General features: G+C 42.8%; 1 protein-coding gene across 4 annotated transcripts in view; it reads right to left on the bottom strand.

Annotated features, from left to right (window-relative positions):
* The window catches only part of MASP1 (mannan-binding lectin serine peptidase 1 (C4/C2 activating component of Ra-reactive factor)), a 68,748-nt gene extending 59,688 nt beyond the window's left edge, over positions 1 to 9,060 (bottom strand). Inside the window, exons 1-3 of one of the 4 annotated variants that reach the window (XM_012641181.1) lie at positions 8,665 to 9,033; positions 3,016 to 3,113; positions 2,511 to 2,742 (exon numbers count right to left, since the gene is read on the bottom strand). In XM_012641181.1, coding sequence (XP_012496635.1) covers positions 2,511 to 2,742; positions 3,016 to 3,044 — 261 coding nt within the window. In that variant the 5' untranslated portion in view covers positions 3,045 to 3,113; positions 8,665 to 9,033. Of the gene's footprint in view, positions 1 to 2,510; positions 2,754 to 3,015; positions 3,114 to 8,664 lie in introns of those variants that run through there. The other 3 variants (XM_012641206.1, XM_012641197.1, XM_012641188.1) reach the window with 3 other exon arrangements.
* Positions 9,061 to 12,719: the final 3,659 nt, after the last annotated feature.

The raw sequence follows: 12,719 nt of genomic DNA, 5'->3' as shown, positions 1-12,719 counted from the left end.
TCTTGTTAAGACCACTTTCCAACCCAAATGTTACAGAATGCCATGATTTTATGATCAGCATTGGTTTGGGGGATGAGCTGGGAGATTCTGCTTAACCTAATGCTCCATATCCATAATCCATCTTAACCTAATGCTCCACATCCATAATCCATCTTAACCTAATGCTCCACATCCATAATCCATCTTAACCTAATGCTCCACAGCCATAATCCATCTTAACCTAATGCTCCATAGCCATAATCCATCTTAACCTATCCATAATCCATCTTAACCTAATGCTCCACATCCATAATCCATGTTAACCTAATGCTCCATAGCCATATTCTGTTTTATCCTGAAGTTTGGCTTTGGCAGAGGCTAGATTATATCCTGGAAGTCATAACTGATCATTTTGTCAGAATAGTTTAGGATGATACATACTTAGGGTCTCAGTGAATACTCCCTTGGTTGATCCTTGTGACCCTGAGAAGTTGGCTCCATTTTAGTGAATTTATAGAAATTGTATGTCAATTTACATTACTAACCCATGTCATCTCTTAGAGGACCAGTTATACCTCTTCTCATTCTTTATTTGTCAGTCTTTTATTGTCATTACTATTTTGTATCTTGTGCAATGGTTATTTTTCTAGGTTCATCTCTCTTTGTAAGAGATCAGATCCTTTGTATCCTAATATTCCCATTGTTCCTAGCACAGGGCATTGTAAGAGAGGCATCACCCCATATAGCAGTAGTTCTGGGATATTAACAACATCTGGAGGGAGACAGTTTGGGTTATCACAACTGGAGGGGGAGCTGCTATTGGCATCTAGTAAATAGAAGCCAGGGATGCTGCTAAAAATCCTACAATGCTCAACACAGCTTTTCTCAGCAAAGAATTATCTGGCTCAAAATGTCAATAGTGCCGAGATTCAGAAACCCTGCTCTGAAATGTCAATTTTGGACAATTTTTAGGTGTAGAAACCTATCATAAATGGGATTTTGCATGCAGAACCAACAAATACAATGGTAACACTCTTCATGTAAATGGGTTGAAGATGGGAGGAAGGCACCTTCTTAACGTGGCCTCCTCCCATCCAGGGCTCAGTGATTGTTGGATGTAGCCAAAAGAGCATGAGACTCAAAGTCACAAGACATGGGTTTCAGAACTTGATCCATCCAGATGTGCAACTTTGAGTGATTTGCTTGACCTTCCTGGGGCTGTTTTTTTGCCTGTAAAATGGGGTAGTGATTGCTATCTCATGATTTTTTTTTTATTTCAGCATATTGTGGGGGTACGAAAGTTTAGGTTACATATATTACCTTTGCCCCACCCGAGTCAGAGCTTCAAGCGTGTCCATCTCCCAGATGGTGCGCACTGCACCCATTAGGTGTGAATATACCATCCCCTCCTCCCTACTTCCACCTGCCTGACACCCAATGAACGTTACTACTATATGTGCACATAGGTGTTGATCAGTTAATACCAATTTGATGGTGAGTACATGTGATTGTTTTAAAGTTTGAATGAAATTAACAAGTATAAAAGCACCTTGTAAACTAAATTCTTTGCTGTTGAGCAAATATTCTGGTTAATACAAGGTTAAATGTTATTGAATTATTGGCTGTGGAAAAATGAAACTACAATAATATTAATACTAAAAGTACATAAATCCCACTCTAGAGTTGCTTGATGACAACCTCTTCCAGGAAGCCAGAGAGAGTTTAGAAAGTAGGTTCTTAGGTCTCCACATCTTTTTAAACTAGATACAACTTTAGTAAACTTGATCTCTCAGAAATACTCCGACCTTTCTCAGCTCTACTTTAAGAGGAGAACAGCTTGCCACCCATGGAACTGCATTGTTCTCTCTACATTCCAGGGTATATTGTTTTGATGTTGTAATGTAATCTCCCCTGCTTTTCCCCCATGTATTTTTTACATCCACTTCTGACAGTGATTCTCTCCTCCCTGCCCATGCTCTTAGCTGATAAAATGCAAACTCCCTGGCACGACATTCAAGGCCCTTAAGAGTCTCCCTCCAGGCCACCCTTCCAACGTCATCCTCTACTGTCTGTTACTGTGTACCTTACACTTCCCAAACACTTGATTGTTATTTGAGAAATTGGGCAATGCTTTCTAATGCTTCAACTTTGGACATAATTATGGCTCTGTTTCTGTCTAATTACTGCTTACTTTGAGGTCTCCACCCTTTCCTGCTTGGTGAATTAAAGGTGACCCTGGAACAGAGGTTAGTGGAATCACTAAAGGATTTGGGAACAGAAAGAAAGAAGGGATGTGTTTGGCTGAGTCACACTCTACTGGCCTCAGTTTCCCTCATGGACCTTTCTAGCTCTGCCCGCCCATCTTTGACATCTTAGCACAGCACCACGACCTTTGTTCATTACATTGTGATGTTGTGTATCTCCCTCACTACCTGCCACCCTGGGAGGGTAAGGACAGTGTCTAATTCATCTAGGCTTGTCTAACTCCCAGCAGAGAGCCTGGCCCAATTAGGGGACATTGGGAATCTCACCTTCACATAGTCATATTCACAAAGGTAGGAGGATTCCAAGTTGAAATGCATGAAGTAAAGCTTGATCCGAAACCCATCTGGGACAGTGATATTCCAAGTCACTTCCGAATCACTTGGATAGGAGTCTGGATAACCAGGCGACTGGATCTGGCCAAACATATTGTTTAGCTCCACGGTGTGGGCTGAAGCCTTCGACAGGAAGAAGCACAGAGCATGATAGAGAAGCAGCCACCTGAAAGACATGCATGTGGGTCACTTACATTCATGGACACAGATCCCCAACATTCATCTAAATCAGCAGCTGGGAGGACAAGTTCTCAGCGTGTCTCTGTCTCTGGCCTGCTGTGGTTACTTTTCCCCTCTGGACCTTGCTGACCCAGTCTGCAACATGGGAAGATGGTAATTAGATAATTTCTAAGGTTTCTTTCAGTTGTGCTCATTTGAAGATTTTATAATAGCATGAAACTTTTCCAGAAAATGCCACATTTGGGACTTTGACACTTACCATTTTACTGTTGAAAATGTAATTTTCATAATTAGATAAAAGTTGATATTTCTTCAGCTCAGCTTCATTTAAGAATCATAAACTCTTGATTGCTTTTTCTAAAAAGTAAATGATAATAACATGGTAATAATGGGATGAGACTTAAACTCTTTGAAGGAATCTGTAGTACCTTAAACAGATTTAATATTTGAAAGAGGTGTTTTACCCCAAAATCAGTCAGGGTGTGTGAAATCTTGAAAAACGAATGACCAAAACAAGTTTTCTTCCTCTTGGTAATAATAAATAATAAAAGGGTCACAATAAAAGGGCCAAAAGCCTACAACTTATTTCTACAGGAATAAGAGACAGTGGACTCATAAGGAGTTGCAAAAGAGGCAGGGAAAATTCAGTACCCCCTACCCAACACGCCAGTGTGGCTGAAGCAATGCTGAGGCAGAACGACCAAGGCTGGTCAAAGCCCTAGTGTTCAGCACACACCACGCCAGGCATGTCTGATGGATCGCTTCCCCTGGGAGACCCAGGGACCTTGAACTCAAACATCCCAAACTTGGCTCATCGCTTCTCTCCTAATCATTTCCTGCTCTCATTTCTGATTTCTGTAAATGGCATTACCATCTACCAGTTCCCTAAGCCTGACTATATGCCATTCATCTCTCCTTTTACACCAGATTCAATAGTTACCAAGTCCTGTTTATTCTACTTCCTATGTTGTGGAAATTCATTTCTCCTCCTCTCTAGTCAATTACTTAATTTAAACTTTCTTATCTGGCCTCGTGCCTAACTGATCTCCTCTGGCTCCCCAGCAATCTTCTGCCTACGTCGACTTTCTAAAACACTGACGTGACCGTGCTGCACCACTGTGCCTACAGGGTAAAGCATTTGCTCCAGGGATGGCTGAAGAGGCCCTTTTCAATCGGGTGCTGATCCTATTTGTCCAGCCTCATCTCAACACCAACCTCACAGGCCTCTTGTCGAATATTCTGGGAACATCTGTGCCCTTCCATGCCTTAGCCCCATTCCTGCAGCCCACATACCCTGCTCATTCCTCACTTGCTGTTGTCTTAGGTACCCTCCACCGTCCGGCTCAGAGCTTACCAGGCTATGTAGTGTGCCTTCATTCCTCCAGATGCCACAGCTCCCTGGACATGCCTCTATTACAGCAAGGAAAGCACTGCACTGCTTTAGGCACAGCCTTTGAAGTTAAATGTACTTGGGTTTAAATCCCACTTCTTCCACTTACTGGCTGTGAAAACTTGGGCATCTAGTCTGTCTGAGCCCTAGTTTCTTCATAAGTAAAGTGGAGATTATAATACCTAATTTACAGGGCTCACATGAGCATTAAAGATGATGTACGTAAAGGTCCTGGTATAGAGTCTGATATGTAATAGATTATGAATGAATTAATGAAGTTGGAATCAGAGTCTTAGATAGCATAAAAGGTCAATGCTCGGAGACCAAACCAGCATCATCAGATTAACAGTTATATCTTTGCCAACAAGGAATTTGTTTCCTCCCCATATGTATCCCTCCACCCCCATATATTGAGATACATATATGGATAGATATGCATATGTATGAGCTTTTGATTGCGTAAACAAAGCAATATAAATACATACCTATATTATGCAGCTATCTCATGTAATATTACCCTAAAAGGTAAATAGGTAAGTACAAAAAGGTCTAGAAGGGTATACATCAAGGTATTAACAGTGGTTGTCTCTAAAAAATAGGAATATGGGTGTTTTTATTTTTTATGTATCTTAAATGTTTATGTTTGTCTAGAAGGACCAAGTACTGTTTTTTCAGCACAAAGAAAATAGTGTTATTTATTTTTTTCCAACAGCCCTACAATAGCAACATGTGAGTTGTTATTAAGAAAACAAAATGTTTTAGTCCAATAGTCAATGTCAATATTTTTTAAAACCAATCTGTGGAAGGAGGGCCCCAAAGAGGGAGAAAAGGGAAGACATGGGTCCAAGTTGACCAGTGCATTAGTAGGAAAGCTGAGTCCAGAAACTGTAACTGGCAGGGCCCAGGCGCCCCCGTTTTCAAGTGAGGAAATGAATTGATCTTAACAGAGTTGGGAACTCAGGTTCAGTCCTGCTGAGGAGGGAGAGTATTGGTCATGGGTCAGAAGAGCTAGATGCAATGCCAGGCTTTGATTTTTTACCCTACACATTTTAGGAAAGTCACGGAAGGTCTTGTTTCTTCGTCCACTTTGTGGTAATAATTATGACTTCCCACAGGGCTGCTATCAGAGTAAAGGAGGATTGGAAAGTACTTTGTTAACTGTCCAGCCCTAGGCAAACATTAGTTATGATTACTCCGTCATGCGGCTTCCCGAAAAGCAGGAGTTAGGAATGAGCTTTGGCTCCCAAGCTGAACTTCCCTGCAATAGCAGCACTCGGATTATGCAAGGCTGAAAGGTCAACTTTCTCCATGCCTGCTTTTTCCAGAGCACATCGAGGAGACACTGAGCCTCCTAAAGCCAGTTCTGTCAAGGGCTGGCAGCTGACAGCTCCATCCAGCCCAGAGCCCCAGTGCCGTGTGTGGTAGGCAACTGGTCAGCGTGGGAGGAAGGCCTGGGAAGCTCTCTGTTCTACTTTGTTTGCATCTCCAAATGGTTTCGAACATATGAAACAAATATCTCCTTGCATGTAACGGACTTGAGCATATGCTTGCTTGCTTGCTTTAGGGGCTGTAAACTGAAGAATATAAGTGGCAGCTTTCGTTCCTCATCACACTCTCTGAACGTTTTTGGCTTCTTGTATACCAGGCACCGGCTGTACGATTCCTGACACCTGCTATCTATCCTCCAGCTAATCAAAAAGTTTAGCTACATTTGCTCAAAATGTCAAAAGTAATATATAGAGCTGGGATTTCATAGGCTCCACTGAAGGAGCAGGCTATCTGAATGCATAAAAATGCCTGCACATATCTATGACTATGAAATGAATAGCACTTTCTCTCCTCTCCACACACTGTCCTCATTTTAACCTACACAACACCAAGACTCTGTTTTTGAATTCAGGAGTTGGAAGGGACTGTATAGATCCCTTACACCGTACCCTAATTTGACAGATGATGAAAAGGATACCCCAAGAGATGTCATATCATGCCCAATACCATATGGTGAATTAATTTCAGCAGAAGAAAGGAAGTACAAGAACTCACAGAAGAAGCTGGGTCCATGCCCATATCATGCCCAGGCATCTGGCCAAAGCAATTAATCCTGTGAAAAATAATTTTAAAAACCCAAGGCTTTATGTGGAAATTTTAAAAATACTAATGTCAGAGCCCCTCTCCAAGAGATTCTGGTTTAATTGGTCTCGGATGAATCCTGGGCATTGGCACTTTTTAAGGCACCACAGGTCATTCTCATGTGTAGCCAGGAGTGAGAGCTATCGGCGTAGAATAATACGCTTGGTTAAGAGTCTAGTGGAATACAGCAGAAAAAATCCTGGTCTTGGAGCCCAAAGACCCAAATTCGAATCTCGGCCTTTTCAAGATCATCAGTGTGGCTTTGGGCAAGTTGCTTAACTGCTTTTATACTCATTTATCCACACATCCTTACCTCATCCAAAATCTGAAAACCAATGTCCATGAGAGTGCTTTACAAACTCTGAAATACCGTATCCACGTGAGGCAAGACCCTTTAGAGACTTTTCTAATGGAGCACTTTTCTAGGAGTTGCTTGGTTGTTCAACAATTGAATTGAATTCAACCATTTTCATTGAATGCCTAGTAGGAAATAGACATCATGCTAGGTGCTGGTCACACAAAGCTGAAGACATAGATCGTGTACCTTAAGGAGCGCTCAGTCTTGTAAGGGGATGTGGACATTTAAACAAGGAGTTATTACAAAGGTGATAAGAGATGTATTACAGCTGCAAAGGACAGAGAGAACAAAGGGGGAGATGCTCACTCCGGAGGACGGTGGTCAAGAAAGGGAAAGTGGCCGGGCGCGGTGGCTCACGCCTGTAATCCTAGCACTCTGGGAGGCCGAGGTGGGCGGATCCTTTGAGCTCAGGAGTTCGAGACCAGCCTGAGCAAGAGCGAGACCCCGTCTCTACCAAAAAGAGAAAGAAATTAATCGGACAACTAAAAATATATAGAAAAAATTAGCCGGGCATGGTGGCACATGCCTGTAGTCCCAGCTACTCGGGAGGCTGAGGCATTAGGATCGCTTGAGGCCAGGAGTGTGAGGTTGCTGTGAGCTAGGCTGACACCACGGCACTCACTCTAGCCCGGGCAAAAAGAGTGAGACTCTGTCTCAAAAAAAAAAGAAAGGGAAAGTGATATTTGAGCCAGTTGGAACAATCAGGTCTCCTAGGTAGAAAATGAAGGGGAGGGTTGTTCCAGGTTGAGGGATGAGCACATGCAAAAACATAGGATGGTTACTCAGCCCTATAGTACGGTATGGCTGAGCATCGAGTAGTAGGGTGGGATTCAGATGGTTGACAGGTAAATCAGATCACCATCCTGTGTAAATGGACATAAATCACATATTTTTCAGGAGAAAGGAAAATGAAGTTTGATGGCAGGTTTAAAATTACAATGCATTTAAAAAGAACAGAATGATTGAATTAACTGTAATGACCTGATCATCTCTCTGAACCACAGGTAATTGGAGTTCAGAGAGTAGCATGGTCTGAAGCCCCTCATTGGCCCCAGACCCAGAAAAGTTGCTAGGTTACTGCAGAAGAGAAACAAATAGAAACACTTTCCCAATGAAAAAGAAAATTAATGGGAAAAGTGGTGTTTAGGGACTTTACACATCTGCAGAGTGTTGTGTGTGTGTGTGTGTGTGTGTGTGTGCATGTTTAACAGCATTAACACTTATAAATAATATAAATAACTAGGGTGGTTGAGTTTTCAGACTTGCAGAAAAAAAACTTGTAAGGAATGTCTGGTAAGGAGCATCAAGCAAGATGAGAAATAAGAAAGACTGAGGAGCTTAAAATCAATTAGAATTTAAAGTCCCAGGTTTCAGAACTCCAAAAGACCCTTTAAAAATATTGTAGTATCTCTTTAAGAGCCATTTGGTACAATTCATAGCCTGATTCGTGCCACCAGCTGCCTCAGATTTCAGTGAGAAATGAAGAAATTTATAGGGAACTATAAAATGGGGACAGGTTTTTAGTTTTCTAAATTGAGGTTTAACTGGCAAACTTGTCAAGGTTTAAGAAACCGCAGATCGGAGCTGTGGTAAGTTGGTTTCTTTTCTGATCAGAACAAATAAACACGCAAACATGTACCTAACTCACAAAGTGTTGGGAGAGACAAATCAATGCTCTTTGCAGAGGAGGAAAATGAAAACTCAGCCTTGTGGGCAACAGCAGGAGAGTCACATTCGCCAGCAGGCAGCACCCTGCACTGGCAGAGGGAGAAATCTGGGCTTCAGCAGTGTCCCGAGCAGGATTTGTACGAAGTCTCCCGTCTCAAGTTGCATGTCTCCAGAGTCCCAAGGAAGGCGCCCAGCCCGCCCACGGCTCCCTTCTCAGAGCCCCAAGAATTGATGAGAAATCCCCTCACCACCACCCACGGGACATGCAGGTGAGTCTGTCCAGAGACAAGGTCAAACCCTCCTTGCTACTTGACAGCTGGTCCCCCAAAGGGCACTGTGCCCTCTCCTTCCCTGGCACTCACCTCATTTTCCTGCCCTGGGTGCTCCCGGCTGCCTGGCCTTGGTCTTCCTGGCCCGACTTGTCTGTGAGCTCGTCCCCGGTGTGGTGTCAGCGATGCCTTATCTTTGTTCTGAGGTCCCTGTGTGTCTCTGGAATTGGCTGGCATTCTCCATTCAGGTCACGCCTTCCCCTGCCTGCAACAGATCCCCTCTCCCCCTCTCTCCCTCTGGCTTTTCCTCTCTCCTCTCTCTCTGCTCTGACTTGCTCTTACACACACTCCGAGGAACCTGATGGAAAAGAATCTGTCTTCTTCCTTAAAAGATCTGCTCCTTTAGTTCCCTCCTGTATCCGGTGTGGCTGACTCCAGCTCTTGAGAGAAAATAACTGGGAGGCTCAAATAGGTATTTGTATCACTGTATGTGTGTGTGTGTGTGTGTGTGTGTGTGTGTGTATGTGTGTGTGGAGGGAGAGAGAGAGAGAGAGAGAGAAGAGGCGGACAAAGTCTAATTTCTCTTCAGTCTCCCTTGCCTGATGGCTATAATTTTCTGCTCTTCTTCAGGAAAAGAACTGCAATTAAACAGAAACAACCAACTAAGAAGGCAATTCTAACATCTACACTAGGAGGAAAAAAAGATCGAAATCCCAAAGCTTTTGTCTGCAACCAACTACAGGTTTTCTTGAGAACAGAGCCTCTGGCCCAGAATGTGAGGGAGCTCTACGTCCTGCAGTTGGCTACTTGCTCTTTCCTGCTTAAAAGCAATACTTGCGGCGCTGTTTACCAGTTCAGAGTGTGCAGGGGTCTAATCCAGCCCAGAGAGGGCCCGTCACTGCAGGAAAGCCGGGTACCCAATAGGTGTACAAAGACTTGTACCTTTATACATATCTATACTCAGAAGAAATCAACACTGGATCTAAGCTGAGCTGAATAGTAAGAAAATCACCCCTTCACACCATTAACAATCAACACTGAATAGAGGGAGACATGTCTGGGTGTAAAAAGTAGGTTTGACTTTGCATCTTTTCTGCATTAGACACAGTGCTAGGCACACGCATCATCTCAATTACTATCACAACCCTGTGAGGGTCCTGCTATTATGCTCATTTCAGAAATTAGAAAACTGAGGCTCAGAGAGATTATCCAATTTGCAAAGATTATCCAATTATTTATTATTCCCCACTGCTACTACCACTAATAGCTAACAGTTATTGACCTGCTTAATGTATTAATTCTTTTCAGTCATTTTTATATCTTGTTTAGGTGGGTAATAATATGATCCCCATTTTCCAGATGAAGAAACTTCCCAGAGAGGGTGAGTTTTACACAGCTAGAAAGCTGATGGAGGAAAAATTTGAGGTCTTAGCCTCAAATTTATACTATATTATATTGCCTCTCACTGATGTATTATAATGCATACGGAATTTCAAACACACACACACACACACACACACACACACACCCCATTCACAGAAACTCAATTTGAGTCATTTTGAAAGAGCATTAGACTCTGAGTCAGAATTTATCCGTAATCTTTCCTTTCTACCTAACCTGAGCTGGCTGTGCATTTTGGGCACAATGAGTAACATATCTGATCCTGTTCCTTCATTTGGCAAATGGGCATTATTATGAGGCTTAATGAGATTATGCTTGTGGAAGTGCTTTCTTAGTTGTCCAGTGGGATACCAGGGAGATGGTCACCAGTCACTCTAACCAAAGCGGCAAACACGCGCACCCTCCAACCTCAGATAATCCTCCCTTGGCACATTTTGGGGAGAAGTGGCTTGACTCTTGCTGGAATTTTTGCTCCATTTTCTCTCTGTTTTAACACTTTTGAATGTCAACCTTGCCAAGTTTGGCATTAGTAAGAGGCTGTGGTTGATAATGCGGCTGCAAGTATATGAGAGGAGAGAGTATGTTTGAACTCCGGCACTATTTCAGCAAAATGTTGTTTTCTGTTTCAGGGAGAATAGGAAAAAAGCCTTTAAAATTCCCATTAAGAAGACTCACAGGCTCCTCACACATCAAATAACTCTCGCAAAACAACATTTTAATGACTTAAGTGTAAATGAATCAGAAACACATGGACTACATTTCTCTTGGAATACACAAGGGCTTTAAAACTAAAGGAGAAAAAGAACTAGGGAAATTCATACTGTGCTGGGAAGCGGGCCCTGCCCAGTAAAGACATTCCCTTGATTCACGCTGCCACTAAGCTTGCCCTTTCCTAATTTGGGGAATATATTGGAAAATTCAGTCATTTGTTCTGGGCACAGAGGGAAGAGCTTGGGTGAGAAAGCCATCAGCTTCTCTTGTGAAGTGTCACAGAGCAATTAGGCCTCCTAGAATAATTTCCTGGCCATGTTTTTTCAAGGCTGCCAATGTTCAATTGGAGGCATTTGAAATATGTTCTAAGCCAAAGTTCTGCCAATATACAGCAGATCTGATATGTGTGCTTCCCTGGGAGTTAGCCAAGGCTCAGATGAGCTCTGCATAAAAACAGGAACTACGTAGCTTAGTGAGTGATCTGGGTGCGATTCAGAACAGTTTTCCATTGGGTTGGACTGCGTATCTTCCTATGCTTTTGATAAAAACGCCCTGAAGTGTCATTAACAGATCACGGGGTCATGAGGGGTGGGAAGCATAGAAGGGACGTTGGTCTGGGAGCAGGAGAATTGCGCTCAGCATCTGTGGACTCACCTGTGTGTCACCATTTTCTTAAGTGGGGGTGTAGGAGTGGAGGGAGGGGGCATCGGGGAACTGGACTCAGTTGCGATCAGGGAGCATGTAAACGTGGGTGCGAAGGCTGTGGGCGGTACTGCTGAGGAGGTGGCTCGGCGGTGCTAGAGCTGTAAGGAGGGTCAAAGAGCTCCGAGTAGCCCTCGTAATCTTCACACTTGCTTTTCCTGTGGTCATAATAGTGTTACCATCCCTAGGAATTCAACTGTAGATATTCAGAAAAATAGTTTTTTTTTTTTGCTTTGAGACAGAGTCTCAGAGTGCCGTGGCGTCATCCTAGCTCACAGCAACCTCAAACTCCTGGGCTCAAGCGATCCTATTGCCTCAGCCTCCCGAGTAGCTGGGACTACAGGCATGCACCACCATGCCCGGCTAATTTTTTCTATATAGTTTTAGTTGTCTAATTAATTTCTTTCTATTTTTAGTAGAGACGGGGTCTCGCTCTTGCTCAGGCTGGTCTCGAACTCCTGAGCTCAAACAATCCGCCCGCCTCAGCCTCCCAGAGTGCTAGGATTACAGGTGTGAGCCACCGTGCCTGGCCAGAAAAATAGTTTTTAAAGGGATTTAACTGGGTTTTTTTTTAAAGTTTGACAAAAATGGTTAAAAATGCATACAAGGAACTAACAGTATGTCGTTTAGAATCATAAAAGTGTAGATGACTGAGGTGGGCTCAACACCCTCGGGTTAAAGTAAGAGAAAGAGGTCAGAGAGCTAGCTGCTGAGAGTAAACGCTACAGCATTCCCACCACTGGAACAGGTTTGGTTTACATGTTCTACCCAAAGTATTTATTTTATGCAACTCCTGAGTGAGAGTTTCTGGAATTCAATGAATGTGTTAGAAAATGTAGAGAATTTGGGCAATGAGTTTTTGTTGGCAAAGGCCAAAATGCAAGCTTCCTATCTAAGAAACTGATAAATAGCTCCAAAGATTGCAGTTCAGAAATAAAATTTGGGTTGTTCCACACATTGACTGACAGTACGCTGAAAGCCATGGCTTCTGAGCCTCTCTGATAGTCAGAGTAACATGGGAAATTTAAAAAATGACAATCCTTGAACTGCATCCCAGGAGCTTCAAATTCAATGAATCTCAGGATGGGGCTCCTGAATCTGTAATTTTAAAATCTACCCTGGCATGATTTTGCCACTTTTGGTACATGCAACACAATGGTATATCTTATAACTGATGACATCTCCATCAATTGATAAGATGTACTTAGTGTATACCAAATGCTTTCCTATATATTAGTGTATGTAATATTCACATCTTTTTTTAGAAATGAAAACACTGAGATTCAGAGAAACTAAGTGTGCTCATCAATGAGTGAGTGATGTCTACAGCCCAG

Source organism: Propithecus coquereli, unplaced genomic scaffold (genome assembly GCF_000956105.1).
Source record: "Propithecus coquereli isolate 6110/MARCELLA unplaced genomic scaffold, Pcoq_1.0 Scaffold10, whole genome shotgun sequence".
Lineage (NCBI taxonomy): Eukaryota > Metazoa > Chordata > Mammalia > Primates > Indriidae > Propithecus > Propithecus coquereli.
Note: the sequence above shows the minus strand (reverse complement) of the source record. Positions and strands in the feature narration are given on the sequence as shown.